This window comes from Megalobrama amblycephala, linkage group LG16 (assembly GCF_018812025.1).
Source record: "Megalobrama amblycephala isolate DHTTF-2021 linkage group LG16, ASM1881202v1, whole genome shotgun sequence".
In the NCBI taxonomy this organism is placed as follows: Eukaryota; Metazoa; Chordata; class Actinopteri; order Cypriniformes; family Xenocyprididae; genus Megalobrama; species Megalobrama amblycephala.
In genome coordinates, this window is record NC_063059.1 from 13,042,274 (window position 1) to 13,058,165 (window position 15,892).

General features: G+C 36.1%; 1 protein-coding gene across 1 annotated transcript; it reads right to left on the minus strand.

Moving 5' to 3' along the window:
* Positions 1-364: 364 nt before the first annotated feature.
* zgc:162698 (Transmembrane protein 87A-like) lies at positions 365-14,339 on the minus strand. The gene is given in 22 exon segments (XM_048161806.1): positions 365-691; positions 1,128-1,158; positions 1,353-1,405; positions 1,601-1,662; positions 2,002-2,075; positions 2,174-2,225; positions 2,228-2,276; positions 2,380-2,438; positions 4,600-4,708; positions 5,043-5,111; positions 7,160-7,253; positions 7,815-7,914; positions 9,117-9,300; positions 9,454-9,515; positions 9,679-9,796; positions 9,877-9,957; positions 10,534-10,599; positions 13,109-13,159; positions 13,300-13,419; positions 13,502-13,584; positions 13,694-13,769; positions 14,129-14,339. Coding segments are annotated over 22 exon segments (1,764 nt in total). The 5' UTR covers positions 14,258-14,339; the 3' UTR covers positions 365-649.
* Between the last annotated feature and the right edge of the window lie 1,553 nt (positions 14,340-15,892).

Sequence of the window (15,892 nt, forward strand, 5' to 3'; positions counted from 1 at the left end):
ACCTTTGCCCTTTGTTTTAGACTGTTGATGGACAAAAATCTAGCAACCTCATTTTCCCTCGTCATCTAACTGCACCCAAAGGCAGGCGAGTTTTTATTAACTATGACACAGAGCATTAAAAACTCACGTTAGATAAAGCCATTGAAAGGCAATCTGCTTAATGGTCCACAGGCCAGCAAGATGACACTTAATGGCCACTTTTACTGAAAATACCACCAGGTCAGAGAGGTATGCTTAATCTATGAAAGCATACTGACGAATTAAAGAAAACCAGAAAAGAGAGCTTTCATCTGACATGTTTTCCCATCTTTACGTGATTAATAAGAGGATTGTTGTGCAAAAGCCTCTTAGTAAAACAGCACAATGCACAAACTAATGTGTTTTAATCACATTTTGTACTGTAGATATGTAAACAACAGTCAAAGGCAATTTACAGTTGTTTTAAGAAACTCTTACACCATATTATCTGAGAAAATATAAATACAAACAAGCAATTAAAAATAAAACAAAAAGTCCTTTAGTGCATTACCCTCGTCGTCCCACATATTTACAGACGTTGCTTATGAAAAGCGCATCTTTTGGGATAAAGCAGTTGTGCATTGTCATGCACATATATACAATACAATACAGTACATACATCTTCATAGATCTACTCCATTTTGGACATCTCAAATTTCGTGGTCATGATCTCCTGGGGGGGGGGAAGAAAGACAAAAAAAAAAAAAAATCATGAGAGGAAATCTTCTTTTAAAACAATGTGGAAAATTAGACATTTACAAAAGGCTGTGAAATACAATAAAATTCCCAAATAACCAACACGGTTATATAAACACCTTTAAAAGCTTGTATGTATTGTAGCATGTAATCTCTGATCTCCTCTTTAAGAGATTTGTCCGTATTGGCGGCAGTTCAAAATGAACACGTCCAATGTTAGCTTTAGTGAGGTCTTATTAGTCAGACAAAACCTCCAAAGCCTCAGCGCTCCTTTTGTTCCAAGCAGAAAGAAAACAACCGACAGAGAGGGAGCGAGGGTAAACACTGTGATGTGACAGTCTGATCGCTCTCTGTTCTACTTTGGAAGCTCAAAGGGCGCCCACTGCTGGCCTATCAGAGTATGAGACACTTACCTCGTCTGAGTCTAGCAGAGGCGGCAGTGCGCTGCAAAACAAAGAAAAGGACACGTCAATGACACGGCAGTAATTGCTAGTAGCTTACAGGCAAACTGATGATGTCTTTGGGTGAAGAAATAATCTGACTAAAAAGTGATTTTCCTTTTAGAAAATAACCAGTTATTTGTCATTCTAACCATAATTTCTGCAAACATATGACTTTTATATGATCACTGGACTTACACATCAGCCATTGATGAGGGAATGTTCTCCTCAACCCATTTGAGATCTTCATCCTGTAGGGACCGCAAAACAAATTTGACAAAAAAATATGCAGCATATCTGAGAATACACAATAATGAGCGATTGTTTTCTCACAACATGGTGTTTTATATCTAATCCTTCATAAGGCATTCTTATATATGGCAATACAACGTGCTTATTGTCAATAAAATAATTGATTTTTTGGGGCAAGTATTGTTGTGCATTACCACTTTACTGAGTTTTGCACTTCCGTTGGTCTCTGGTTTCATCCCTCTCATTTTCACACCCTCTGTAGATTCAAGAATAACTGGTTAGAACCGGCTAAACACAGACAGTCAAGCTAACAAAGCCTCAAAACCAGATATGCTGACTTGATACGCAGCATTCAAGAGTTGTGTGTTGTCCCACCCTATGTTTTTTCTTTTTTGATAATCTGTTACACTCGGATGCACATCACAATACAGAAGAAAAGATTGGTCGCTACTTCATTCCGACTTTAAATCAAACACATCATATATTGAAGGGCAGCTGGCGAAGATGCCATGTGCAGAATTATTTCTCCGTCATCTTTAAATACAGGCTGCTACTTCTGTCTCACACCTTCTAATTTGTTAATTAAGACTCTTACCGAAGGCTTCATTCATTAGCTGCTCCCCCTCCTCTTCCTCACTCACTTCATCCACCAGTGGACTGAAGGCATACCTGAAGGGTTCAGAAGGACACAGATTGACAATCTTGTCTCCACTATTAGTTGAGTTTACAAATGGTTTTGACACTTGGATAGAGGTGAAGTGCTTTACCTCTGGTTGTTTGCTGAAGGCCTCCATAAGAAAATGATGACGAGCAGATACTAGAGAACAGGAAGCGCCAGAAGGCATCATCTATCCACAGCTCTCTCCAGTCCTACAAGAGCAGTTGATGGCAAATGGGTGTTAATTAAAGTATAGTTTAACTAAAAAACAGAAACAGAAAATATATTTATTACATGTAACTAGAGAATGCTCACAGATTGGCACTTGGTTAACTTGAAGGTCTTTGTTGTCCACACAATGAATATAACAGAAGCTGAAAGGGAATCAGAATTTCATTAAGAGAATCAATAAACAAAAAGCAAAATAATTATATTTGCATACATATCCGTTCAAAAGTTTGGGGTTGGTAAGATTTTTAAAAAGTTTTTTTTTTTTTTTAGTCTCTTATGCTCACGAAGGCTGCATTTATTTAATGAAAAATACAGTAAAATGTATTAGAGCTCAAGAAACATTTCTTATTATTATCAGTGTTATGATTATCAATATCAAATATCAATGTTGTGGAAACCGTGATAGATTTTTTTCAGATTGTTCTTGAAAATTCTCCTTTTCAGGACTCACCAGCAGAGATGGATCACGTGTGCCTTAACAACCATCCACATTACAAACTTGACGCCACTGAATTTCATTCAGAGTTGTGCGACAAACAGTCAGTTTGTGGATCCCATAGAAATTAATGAGAGGTGCCGTAAACTCAATCATACCTGTCACACAATTGTCCAGCATTTTTTTTGGTGTAAACTCTAAAAATAGGTCCAATCCAAAATGAACGTTTAAGAGCAAGCATGTTGAGGATTGACCTTGTCCAGGCTATTGAAGCCTCTCCTCCATTAATATCTATATATATTAAAAAAAGGCCTTGTTTCCTTCCCTGTGTACTACAGCGTTAGCAGACATTATGCTTTTTTTCGGCTAAGGCTTGCCTTTACGTGGCTTTGTCACCAGCCACTTTATTAGGTACACCTGTTCAACTGCTTTTTGACTAAAATATCTAAATCAGCCAATCACATGACAGCAACTCAATGCATTTAGGCATGCAGATATAATCAAGACAAACCGCTGAAGTCTAAACTGAGCATCAGAATGGGGAAGAAAGCTGATTTAAGTGACTTGGAACTTGGTATGGTTGTTAATGCCAGATGGGCTGAAACTGCTGATCTACTGGGATTTTCACTCTTAACCATCTCTAGGGTTTACAGAGAATGGTCTGAAAAAGTAAATATATCCAGTTCTGTGGGTGAACTGTTGATGCCAGAGTTCAGAGGAGAATGGTCAGACTGGTTTGAGCTGATAGAAAGGCAACAATAACTCAACCACTTGTTATATCCGAGATCTGGAGAAGAGCATCTTTGAACGCACAACACGTCAAACCTTGAAGCAGATCTGCTACAGAAGCAGAAGACCACACCGGTGTCACTCCAGTCAGCTGGGAGACTGGAAAAACGTTGCCTGGTCTGATGAGCCTCAATTTCTGCTGTGACATTCAGATGGTAGGGTCAGAATTTGGAGTTTCAATGGTTCAGGTGGTGGTGTAATGCTGTGGGGGGTATTTTCCTTAGTACCAATTGAGTATCATTTCTCAATACCTGAGAATTTTTGCTGACCCATCCCTTAATAACCACATCTTTTAATGTCTACTTCCAGCAGGATAACAAGCCATGTCATAAAGCTCAAAAAACTGGTTTCTGTCACAAAACTATTATCTGGAACATGACAATGAGTTCACTATACTCAAACGGCCTTCACAGTCAACAGATCTCAATCCAATAGAGCACCTTTGGGATGTGGTGGAGCGGGAGATTCGCATCATGGATACGACAGCCGACAAGCAACTATGCTATCATGTCAATATGGACCAAAACCTCTAACAAATGTTTCCATGTTGAATCTATGCCACAAAGAATTAAGACAATTCCCAAGGGCAAAAGGAGGTCCAACCCAGTACTAGCAAGGTGCAACTAATAAAGTGGCTGGTGAGTGTTTATTACGAAATTAAAAATCCATTGAAAAATGTCTTTACTGTCACATTTGATAAACTGAGCATGCTTATTGAATAAAAGAAATTTCTTTCAAAAACAAATACAAAAAAACAAAAACGTACCGACCCCAAACTTTTGAACAGTAGTGCATCATGAAGGAAATATCAGTGCTTGCAAGTTTAGTAAAATTATAGTTTGAAAAGTTATCAACCTAAATATAGCAAGAGAAAAAGAGACAGAGATTGAATGTCCCCAATTACAGCTCACTTTCCATTAATAAATCATGTAACCCAGATGTTTGACAAACCAATCATAATTCAGTATGGAAATATTACATTGAAAGGATTACAGTACTGTACTGAAATGCCTAACTGCCAGTGATTAATGTCAAAAACACTTCACACAATAGTGTAGTGGTGTGCAGTGTGTGCTCACCGATGATAGCGAATATGAGTGTGTTGGTGAAGTGTCGGTACAGGGACAGCTTGACCAAGTTTCTCCTCAGCCGAAGGAGCTTCATCGTCTGGGCCAGGCTAATGAAGATGTGACTGGGTGTCAAGGACTATATCTGAATACTAGATTGTGAACATTAGTAAGTTGCTGAGCTCTAAAACTTTGCAGCTAAAAAAATATTAATGTGGAGCAGAAATTATAGAGAACTGTAGAGAGTCTTCCTGACCCACTGACTGTAACGTAGATGAGTTTGTCCTTTAGGTGAATCAAGCGTTATGAATGGAGAAAATCTAGGGAATTCCAAAGGGAAGGAGGACAAAAAAGGCTGACTAACATCCGACATATAGAAAGCCAATGTTAAATAACCCAGTAAGAGAGAAAGAGGGACACACACACACAAGCAGCAATGGAGAAACGTAGGATATCCACCAGCAGAGGGTAGAGTCGAGAACAGCCAAGGGGATGGCAGCCAGCAGCACCAGGTCATCTTCAGCCTGGCAGAACAATACAGGGGGAAGAGAGAGGGAAAGACAGAGAGAGCCAGAGGAAGAGAGAGAAGAGGAGCACCGTCACACACACCACCATCGGAGGGTCCTAGATAGGGCTGGACGATTGTCTTTTTAAGATATTCAGAACCTCAATATTTTGCTCTGAGATTGCTTGAAAGGGTGACTTTTTTTCAAAAGGAACTGTCGTTTCAACCAAATACTTTCCAAAATGATTAATGCAAGAAATACACTAAAACTAGTTAAATGTAATCAAGGGATGATTTTCACTGAATGAACACGAACACAAATTACATTTAATAATTTTCACTAAACTATGGTATACTAAAATTCAAAAGGTTTGTGATCAAAAGACTAACGTTTTTAGCATAAATTCTCTTATTCTCACCAAGGCTGCATTTACTTGATCAAAAATGTAGTAAAAATTAATATTGTAAAATATTTTTATAATTTGACCGTTTTCTATCTTAATGTTTTAAAATGTCATTTATGTCTGTAATGGCAAAGCTGAATTTTCAGCAGCCATTACCCCTGTCTTTTAGTGTCACGTGATCATTTATTTTTAATATTAATATTTTTGTGAAAATAATGATGCATTTTTTCATGGTTCTTTGATTAATAGAAAGTTTAATAGAACAACATATTAAAATAGAATTTTTCTCTAACATTTTTACACATCTCCATAAACTTTTGAACGGTAGCGTGATTATTAATGTTTATTACTAAAATATTTTAATATTTGCCACACAGGGAAATTCTTGAATATTTTAGCAAATTTGTTGAATTAGATTTGGTTACTGAAACAAAAGAAGATAATTTGAAGAATGTTTGTAAATTAGTAGAAATTGAAATAGTAGGAATTTTATTTTATAGCCAAATAAATCATAGACATGTATACGCAGATGCCACATTTGACCGCTCCAGACATGTCAATGCATCCGCCATCTGGGAATGGTTAACATGATGCCGTGAGTCACACTAACAATTCAATGAATTTTCATTGAAAATGTCACAGCATTGTGCAGCCTATGGCTGTAAAAACCACTGAGCTATAAATTCCAGACGAAATGGGATAATCTTTCAGAGATGAGAATGTGCTGGTTTGTGTTATGTGTAACTTTTATGTATAACATATGCAATATCTAAATGTTATTAATGATACACTAAATGCTGTGAAAATCATCTGGTAATCTCTATAACAGATACAGATGAACAGTAAACTTGCTCTCGAGTGTTCACGGACCAGATCTGACCGCTCCAATAGGCCGGACAGCTTACTTATAGCAGCCCATAGAAAAAGACACTAATGAGGTTTCTATGTATATGTACTTAAGAAATAAATAGCATTTGAGTTAGCGTTACAATCCTATGTTGTTTCATTTTATATTGCAATTGAAATTATCTTCATATTTAAAACATCGCCCAGCCCTAGTTCTACACATTGCAATCCCTAACCATCATTCAGCCCAAGAAAGGCAGGTTTACATGCTACTAGCTTTGAAGCAAGACTGAAAACAAGGAAAGAAGATATTCCACAAGGCATTATCTCAACTGTACACCACAACCAACACAAGTGCCAAAGAATGAGAAGAGCAAGGACTCAAATTTCCATTACATGGCATCCCAAAAAGAATTGCACAGAGTACTGTGTGCACGGTCACTGAATTAGAAAAAACATTTATAAGTTCAAACCTGTTGAATCAACTGTCATTTCCATTTATCTATCCTAAACTCCACGAAGCAAAAGTAACTGTAATAACAGCACAAAATGAACACGGTCTTAACAGATAATTGACTTGTGAAAGGATATCCACCACACAATACAAGAATCAATGAGGGCCATAACAATGTCACAAAGCAGCCTGCTTGAACCACCGTGCTCCTGCGAGAGAGAGACATTAAGCTTCACATGACATTTGGTGCAACATCATCATGTTAAATTAGAAGGTTTGCCACAAAGGGGGAGATGTTTCTCCACTAGTCTATTTATTATTGGAAGTGAAAGTGTTTGGTTTCAGTGGTGAAACTCTGCTTACCGTGTTGACTCTCAGGACGCCCTCTATTATGGAAAAGATAAGGTAGAGCAGTCCTACTCCCACTACCCTGTGCAGCAATGCTCCTAGTCTTGGTCTGCAGCAAAAAGGCAGTGTTATTGAATGGGAAATGTATAGAACTACGCTGAAGATTACTCTTATAATAAATGCTTTGCTGCAATTGAACTCCACTTCCAGAATTAACTGCAAATAGCATTACTGCTCAAAAGTTTGGGGTCTGTCAGAATTTTTTCATGTTTCTTATGCTCACAGAAGCTGCATTTATTTGATCAAAAACACAGTAAACACAGTTACAGGTTTACTCCAGTGTCACATGATCCTTCAGAAATCATTCTAATATGTTGATTTGCTGCTCAAGAAACATTTCTGATTATTATTATTATCAATGTTCAAAACAGTTGTTCTACTTAATATATTTGTGGAATTTTTTTTCATGTTTTTTAATGAACAGAAAGTTAAAAAAAAAACAGCATTTATTTGAAATAGAAATTTTTGTTACAAAACTTACAATGTAACAAAGTCTTTACTTTTGATCAATTTAATGTATCCTTGCTGAATAAAAGATTAGAGCAGATTCTATTGTGTTCAACTGTGAAGACACTATGCCTCCATATATTGCCATTTAAAAACAACTTACTTGACTATGCCATATCCCAGGCTAGCAATAATGACCAACACTCGAGCCAGGGTTCTTTTCACAGCCGAAAGTATCTCTGCAAACACCACTGCACCTTGAACTGCACACACAAAATAATGCACAATGAGTAACTACATTCTCTATAGTAACCTTATCAAAGCTTTACAATACATTTACAGAATCAGTCAAATCAAACAAAAACCTAAGGATTTATTGATATAATGGGCCACAATCAGGGTTTAACATTAACTTTTTTGCTCACCAGCCACTGTGGCTAGTGGTTTTCCAACGTTACTAGCCACTCAACATTTTCACTGGCCACAATTCTGACATCAATACCATGGGGAAAAACTGTCATACAGATATTTTTAATATAATCTCATAATTTGGCAGCAGGTATATTAGGCTGCTGTCACTTTAATGCCTGATGCACAGATCCATTATACTGTTACACATTCGTTTTCTTTCTCAACTGACAGTGTTTACGTGTATACTCGCCAAGACTTGCCTTTTGACATTATTTTGTGTGTATTTGACTATTTTTAGCACAATAAGCTGCAAAAAAGAACTTAATTTAGTACTGAGAGGCTGCTTTATTTTATCGGGTGTGAGCACAAAATCTGCGGGAATGACTAAAATTATGCGCAATATGTGCAATTCAACACCGAAATTCAAGCCTTGTAACACCAACAATATTCATCCAGAGCAAATGAAATTAGTGAGTGAGGGGAGGTGGGACTGTGTGTCAACGCGCTGTCGGAGAGATTGGAGAACAAGAAAGCACAGCTGGTATCGTGTATCTATTCTGCGGAAAAGCACTGGAAACGTTTCAGTATCAATATGTATCGAAAAATCGTCCTTTTTGGCAACACTACATTGCACTTCGTTTATTTTTTCAGAAGACTACAATTGAAAAGGTCATATAATAATAATAATATATATATATATATATATATATATATATATATATATATATATATATATATATATACCCACCAAAGTGGCTAGTAGGACTGACTGAGTTACACACCACTGCTGAAATCCACCTGCATTTTATTTATTTATTTATTTTTAAACAGCTTTATGTTTAAATGTACTAGATTATTATAAATACTTTACATGCTAAATATTAAACAGCCTTCATTTCTCTTCACAGTGACCCTTTAACTCAAACAAATGAGTTCACTACACATAAAATATCACATTTCAGCAGCAAACACACAATATGGTCTCACTTCAAGCTGTTTATGACATAAATAAATATCTAATCAGTTTTAAGGACACAATTTTAACTAGTGTTACCTGATTGGCCATCGTAACGGATGCTTTGGAACTCAGCATAGTAGACCGCCTTCTCAATCATGCCCAGAAAGATCACTCCACCAATCCAGAACTGAATCCGCAGCAGGTCTCTCCAGTAACAAGCCGAGAGAGCCAACCACAGCACGCCCATAAACACGTAGATGATGCACATCACCATGTAGAACTGAGGACAATGGGCAAAAAGTTAAAGCTTTTGCATATAAAAGAAACTTAAAAAATACTACAAAAACACTGATATGTTGCTAGTTAAATCCTACAATAACATATGAAACAGAGCCTTAAGTAACAGCAGTTAGACAATAAAAAACACACTCACAATCATCAAAGGCCATTCAGATGCTGAGATGTATTCATAGGGGCCATGCATCCTGACCACCACTGTAGTTTGAAATAAATATATATTAACATTATTTTAAAATATTATTGTTCAGTTATAAAATTGTTTAGTATTTGTATGTCATTATGACAAGACATTATGCTGAGTTCCATTTGTAGTTCATTACTACATAAACCTCATTATTACGTCCAGTTATAATCTTACGTTGCAAGTTCCATTCTGTTTCTTTGGCAGGTGGAAAAGCCTCAATTTTGACGATGAACATATAAGGGTTGTCGTCCCAGGTTCGTGCCACGGCGGAGTCTGATTTTGACCGTTTTTGCTACAACAACAAAATGCATGTAAAGAAAGAGCCACATTAAAGAACAATTTTGAATTGTCATTCTGTGCTATAATACTCACTGAGGCGAGTGTCATTTTTGCTGGTGAAGAGTCTTTCTCTTTTTTGCTTTGCGGATCACTCGATGGATTTGTTGCAGCAGCCTGATCAAACATTTGGAAAAGTGTACTTTTATAAATCTGCATTCAAGTCTTAACTTTGTTGGCATTGAACATCATATCACATCTTTGCTTTCTTTACACAAAAAAAAACAAAAACAAAAACCGATCACTTAATAAATCTTATCAAGATACTGAAAGGAGTATTTCACCCAAAAATTAAAAATTGTCATTATTTACTCATTCTTATGTTTACATGAACATATAATGTTGTTAAACTACTTAAATTTATGTCTGTTCCTCACACAAAACTATCACATGGCTTCAGATTATTCAGAATATACTGAACTGGTCATATGGACTACTTTTATTCTGTTTTTATGTTACTATTTTTGGAGCCTGAAAGCCCGCACTCTCCATTCATTTTGTATGTATGGCAGTGAGCAGCTCAGACATTCTGCTAAACATTTCCTTTTGTGTTCTACAAGAGAAAAAAAAAAAGTCACACAGGTTTGGAGGGAGAGTAAATGATGACAGAATTTTCATTTTGAGCGAAGTCTTGAGGTTTCAATTCTGATTTTCAGTGAGAGGGTAACAATATTGAACAGAAAATGAACAAACTTTTTTCGCCTGTACTTCCGTCTTGTCCACATCCCTCCTTCGTCTGCTTTGTTTAGCTGTTGTTGACTGAAACACAAAAGAGAGCAGACAATATTCCAAAGGTGTTTCCTACATTTTCTGGCGGCAGCTTAAAGGGATAGTTCACCCAAAAAAGAAAATTGTCATTTATTACTCACCCTCATGTCATTCCACACCTGTAAGACCTTTGTTCATCTTCAGGAGACAAACAGATATTTTTGATGAAATCGATGGCTCAGTGAGGCCTGCATCACCAGCAAGATAATTAACACTTTCAATGCCTAGAAAGTTACTAAAGACGTACTTAAAACAGTTCATGTGACTACAGTGGTTCAACCTTAAAGGTGCCCTAGAACCCCTTTTCAAAAGATGTAATATAAGTCTAAGGTGTCCCCTGAACGTGTCTGTGAAGTTTCAGCTCAAAATACCCCATAGATTTTTTTAATTAATTTTTTTAACTGCCTATTTTGAGTCATTATTACATATGCACCGATTAAGCGTGCGGCTCCTTTAAATCTCCCGCTCCCCCACCTCCGCGAGCTCTCAACTGCCTTAAACAGCAAACACAAAGTTCACACAGCTAATATAACCCTCAAAATGGATCTTTACAAAGTGTTCATCATGCATACATCGATTCCTGTGAGTATAGTATTTATTTGGATGCTTGCATTTGATTCTGAATGAGTTTAAGGCTGTGCTCTGTGGCTAACGGCTAATGCTACACTGTTGGAGAGATTTATAAAAAATGAAGTTGTTTATGAATTATAAAGACTGCAAGTGTTTAAAAATGAAAATAGTGACGGCTCTCGTCTCTGTGAATACAGTAATAAACGATGGTAACTTTAACCACATTTAACAGTACATTAGCAACATGCTAATGAAACATTTAGAAAGACAATTCACAAATATCACTAAAAATATCATGTTATCATGGATCATGTCAGTTATTATTGCTCCATCTGCCATTTTTCGCTATTGTTCTTGCTTGCTTACCTAGTCTGATGATTCAGCTGTGCACAGATCCAGATGTCCTGCCCTTGTCTAATGCTTGAACATGAGCTGGCATATGCAAATATTGGGGGCGTACATATTAATGATCCCAACTGTTACGTAACAGTCGGTGTTATGTTGAGATTCGCCTGTTCTTCAGAGGTCTTTTAAACCAATGAGATTTATATAAGAAGGAGGAAACAACTGTGTTTGAGACTCACCGTATGTCATTTCCATGTACTGAACTCTTGTTATTTAACTATGCCAAGATAAATTCAATTTTTAATTCTAGGGCACCTTTAATATTATGAAGCAACTAGAATTCTTTTTGCGCACCAAAAAAACTAAATAACAACTTTTCAACAATATCTAGTGATGGCGATTTCAAAACACAGTTTCATGAAGCTTCAAAGCTTTACAAATCTTTTGTTTCGAATCAGTGGTTCAGAGCGTGTATCAAACTGCCAAAGTCGAGGTTTCATTACATCATAGGTGTTTTGAAATTTCAAAGGTTCACCACTGGTGTGGGGGGGGAGTGACTTTGGCAGTTTGATAAATGCAACCGAACCACTGACTCGAAACAAAAGATTCGTAAAGCTTCGAAGCTTCATGAAGCAGTGTTTTCAAAGCGCCCATCACTAGATATTGTTGAATAAAGTTGTTATTTTGTCATTTTGGCACACAAAAAGTATTCTCATTGCTTCATAACATTAAGGTTGAACCACTGTACTCACATAAACTGTTTTAAATATGTCTTTAGTAGCTTCCTGGGTACTGAAAGTGTTAATTGTCTTGCTGGCAATGGAGGCCTCACTGAGCCATCGGATTTCATAAAAAATATAATTTGTGTCCAGAAGAAGAACGAAGATCTTATGGGTGTAGAACGACATGAGGGTGAGTAATTAATGACCGAATTTTCATTTTTGGGTGAACTTACCTTTTAAGTAAAATTTTAGGCTGTAGCAATTAATATTTTATGCAAAAAGTTTCCCCCTAAAATAATTCTGTTGTTGTCATCTCCTATTGTACAGTTTTAGAAGTTTGTGAGGACCAATCCTCTTTGGACAAAATCTATACTGGAAATACGTTTATGAAAGATGAATCTGGGAACACTCAAAATTAACAGTGACACAACTGGTTAGACTACATATTCAAATGAACAGCAAAGTCTGCTGGTTAGCTATAAAAACCTGTCAGTTAAACAACAGTGAGAAAGAATCTTGTCAGATCAGACAGACAACTAAAATACTTGATAAAAATAGCCAAAAAGCTATTAAGAATATTGGATTCTGATTGGTCAATCACAGCACTCCGCACCATTGAATAACTTACTATTAGGCAACAGATTTCCTACATAGCTGTGCTAGTTACATATATCACTCCATGGCCTCTTTCATCTCACAATCTTGTCAAATCAATATTTCATATCTATCTATCTCTATCTATCTGTCTGTCTGTGCTGCCATGGGATGAGTGAAGTCCTGATCACACAGCTGGGTTTTTATTTTTCAATAATGGTCGGACGACTGTACAGTATCGCTTATATAATTATAATAATTCAACTCACCTGAGTTAATGGATTCAGAGGTAGATGTTGATCAAGGTCTTCTAGTGCAAACTGGGGTGTTCAATCAAGAAAAAAAGAGAGATGCTTATTGACATTCATGTTATTAATTTAAGTCTGACATAACTAAACTAAAAACATAGTGACAAAACAAACATTTATTCAACAAGGTATGTATTAAAAAGAGAAGTTACCATATTTGCATCAATAATAGGTTTGCATTCTATATGCTTATACACGTGTGTTGAGTAGGCTCCACTGCCTCCTGGCCGCTGTTCATCCTTGTTGTCAAAATATTGTTCTGCTGATTCAGGCTTTTTGAGGAAAAGAGAATTTTGCATATCAAAATGATGTAAATTTAGTCAAAACAACACATTATTATAAAAATCCACTCACAGTAAGTCCAAACACTTCATCGTGGCAAGGAGAATTCCGCAAATACCATGATATAGTGAAGTTTACAGTCCCATCGCAATGCCCTGAAATACATTCAGCAGATTAATTAATACAAATAATGCACAAAACAGCCACAGTATAACATCCTCATTGATGGATGAGATAAAATTACCAAGTAAAGCGCACACTCACCGTTTATTTCAATGTAAGTATTATTGAACATTGTCTTTGGGAGATAGAAGAACTTTGCATGCTTCCCTATATCTTTCTGAAAAAGACACAAAAAGGAGAATTCTCACCATCTAGTGACCCAAAAATGAATCCTTCATGTACATATTTTATACATGAGATGTATTTGTAACTGTAATTTAAAGATTAGTATGAATTCAGATAGACCAGATTAAGAAAAACCTGTAAAATAGCTTAGCCTAAAGATACATGTTCACTATAGGCACATAACATCATTTATCGATCCCCAATATATGCTTTAATACATGAACATATGGTAAGTGTCAACTGGTGTTGTGTGTGACAAGACAATGGTCTGTCATCACTCTAGTCTAGAAGACGATACACGAGGGTCAAGATTTCACGTAGACTGAATACCGAAGGTGGTGATACACTTACATTATCCGCCTTCAGGGTCCATATGCCCGGCTCTGATATAGCTGTCAGCGGTGGTATTAACACGAAATGAAGAATGACAACAATCACTAGTCCTCTAAGTCTTACGGATAGCAAAGACTCGGTCGCCATTGTTACAAGGAAGCAGTTGACGTTACAACTTCTGCGCGAGCAACACTTCCCTGTGCAAATCTACATCCTGTTCGACGTCACTTGGTGGGCGGGGACGTATCTGGTCGTTTTTGTTATTCAATAAACATTGAATTTATACATGCACTTTCGTTTAAAAATAAAATATCAAACATTATACAATTATGGATACCTTTTTTAAAGCCTAAAAAGATCAAGAAAAAAGAAAGAAAGAAAAACAACTACAAAAATAATATAAATGTAATAATATAAAAATCTAAATAAGGCTACAATCGGGTATAAAAATATCAAATAAATGCTCACAAAGATTCAAAGGCATAGCTTTTTTATTCAATGAGTCTCTAATCCTGTCTATGTACTAACAAGACTCCTGTCTAACATACTGTAATCAAGGTTTGGTTTAACTTTCATTTATGAATGTGAAATTTGGTCCAAAATATAACTAAATGAATTAAATAAATTTCAACCTCCTTAGAATATTCAAAAAGTAAATTTTCCCATAAAAGTGAGAGTCTTAAAGGGTAAGTTCACCCAAACTGAAAATGTCATTAATCACCCTCATGTCATTTCACACCTGTAAGACCTTCATTCATCTTCGGAACACAAATTAAGATATTGTTGATGAAATCTGATGGCTCAGTGAGGCCTCTATTGAGAGCAAAGTTCATTCAAACTCTCAAGGTCCAAAAAGGTACTAAAAACATATTTGAAACAGTTCGTTCGAGAATACTTGTGCGCCAATAAATAAATAAATAAATAAAAATAACGACTTTTCAACGATATCTATATGGGCCGACTTAAAAACACTTCATGAAGCTTTGGAGCATTATGAATCTTTTGTTTCGAATTAGTGATTTGGAGCTCCTATCAAACAGCTAAACTGCTGAAATCACGTGACTTTGGCGCTCCGATTCACGTAAAGCTCCGAAGCAGTGTTTTGAAATCGGCCCATATAGATATTGTTAAAAGGTTGTTGTTTTGTTTTTTGGACACAACATATTCTTGTCGCTTTATAATATTAAGACAGAACCACTGAACTCACATGAACGGTTTCAAATATGTTTTTAGTACCTTTATGGATGAGAGTTTGAGGCCTCACTGAGTCATCGTATTTCATCAAAAATATCTTAATTTGTGTTCTGAAGATGAACGAAGGTCTTACGGGTGTGGAACGACTTGAGGGTGAGTAATAATGACATTATTTTCACGTTTGGTTGAACTAACCCTTTAAACATTGAATATTTCCATTGATAAATTTCTCTGTCTCATACTACAATATAACTAAGTGCACTGCCAACATGAATAGTTCCCTGGTAATTGTTATACAGTTTATATTTCTTTTTTTTTTTTTTTTTTTACATCTGTAAATAATGAAATTCTCTGGACATATTTGGCCAGGTTATTGTAAACAGTCAGTTTAAAAATAAGTTCTCTAATTACAAACCACATAGTACCTGAAAACACTCTCTGAGTCAAAAGCTTGAAAACACTTGATTTTTGTGCTTTTTGGTTGATTTTTATTTATTTATTTATTGTTAATATATATTTGGTATTTGTAGGCTACTATTTGATTGTTGCTATTTCAAAGTGCAATTCTTTTGTAGTTCTAATAAAATT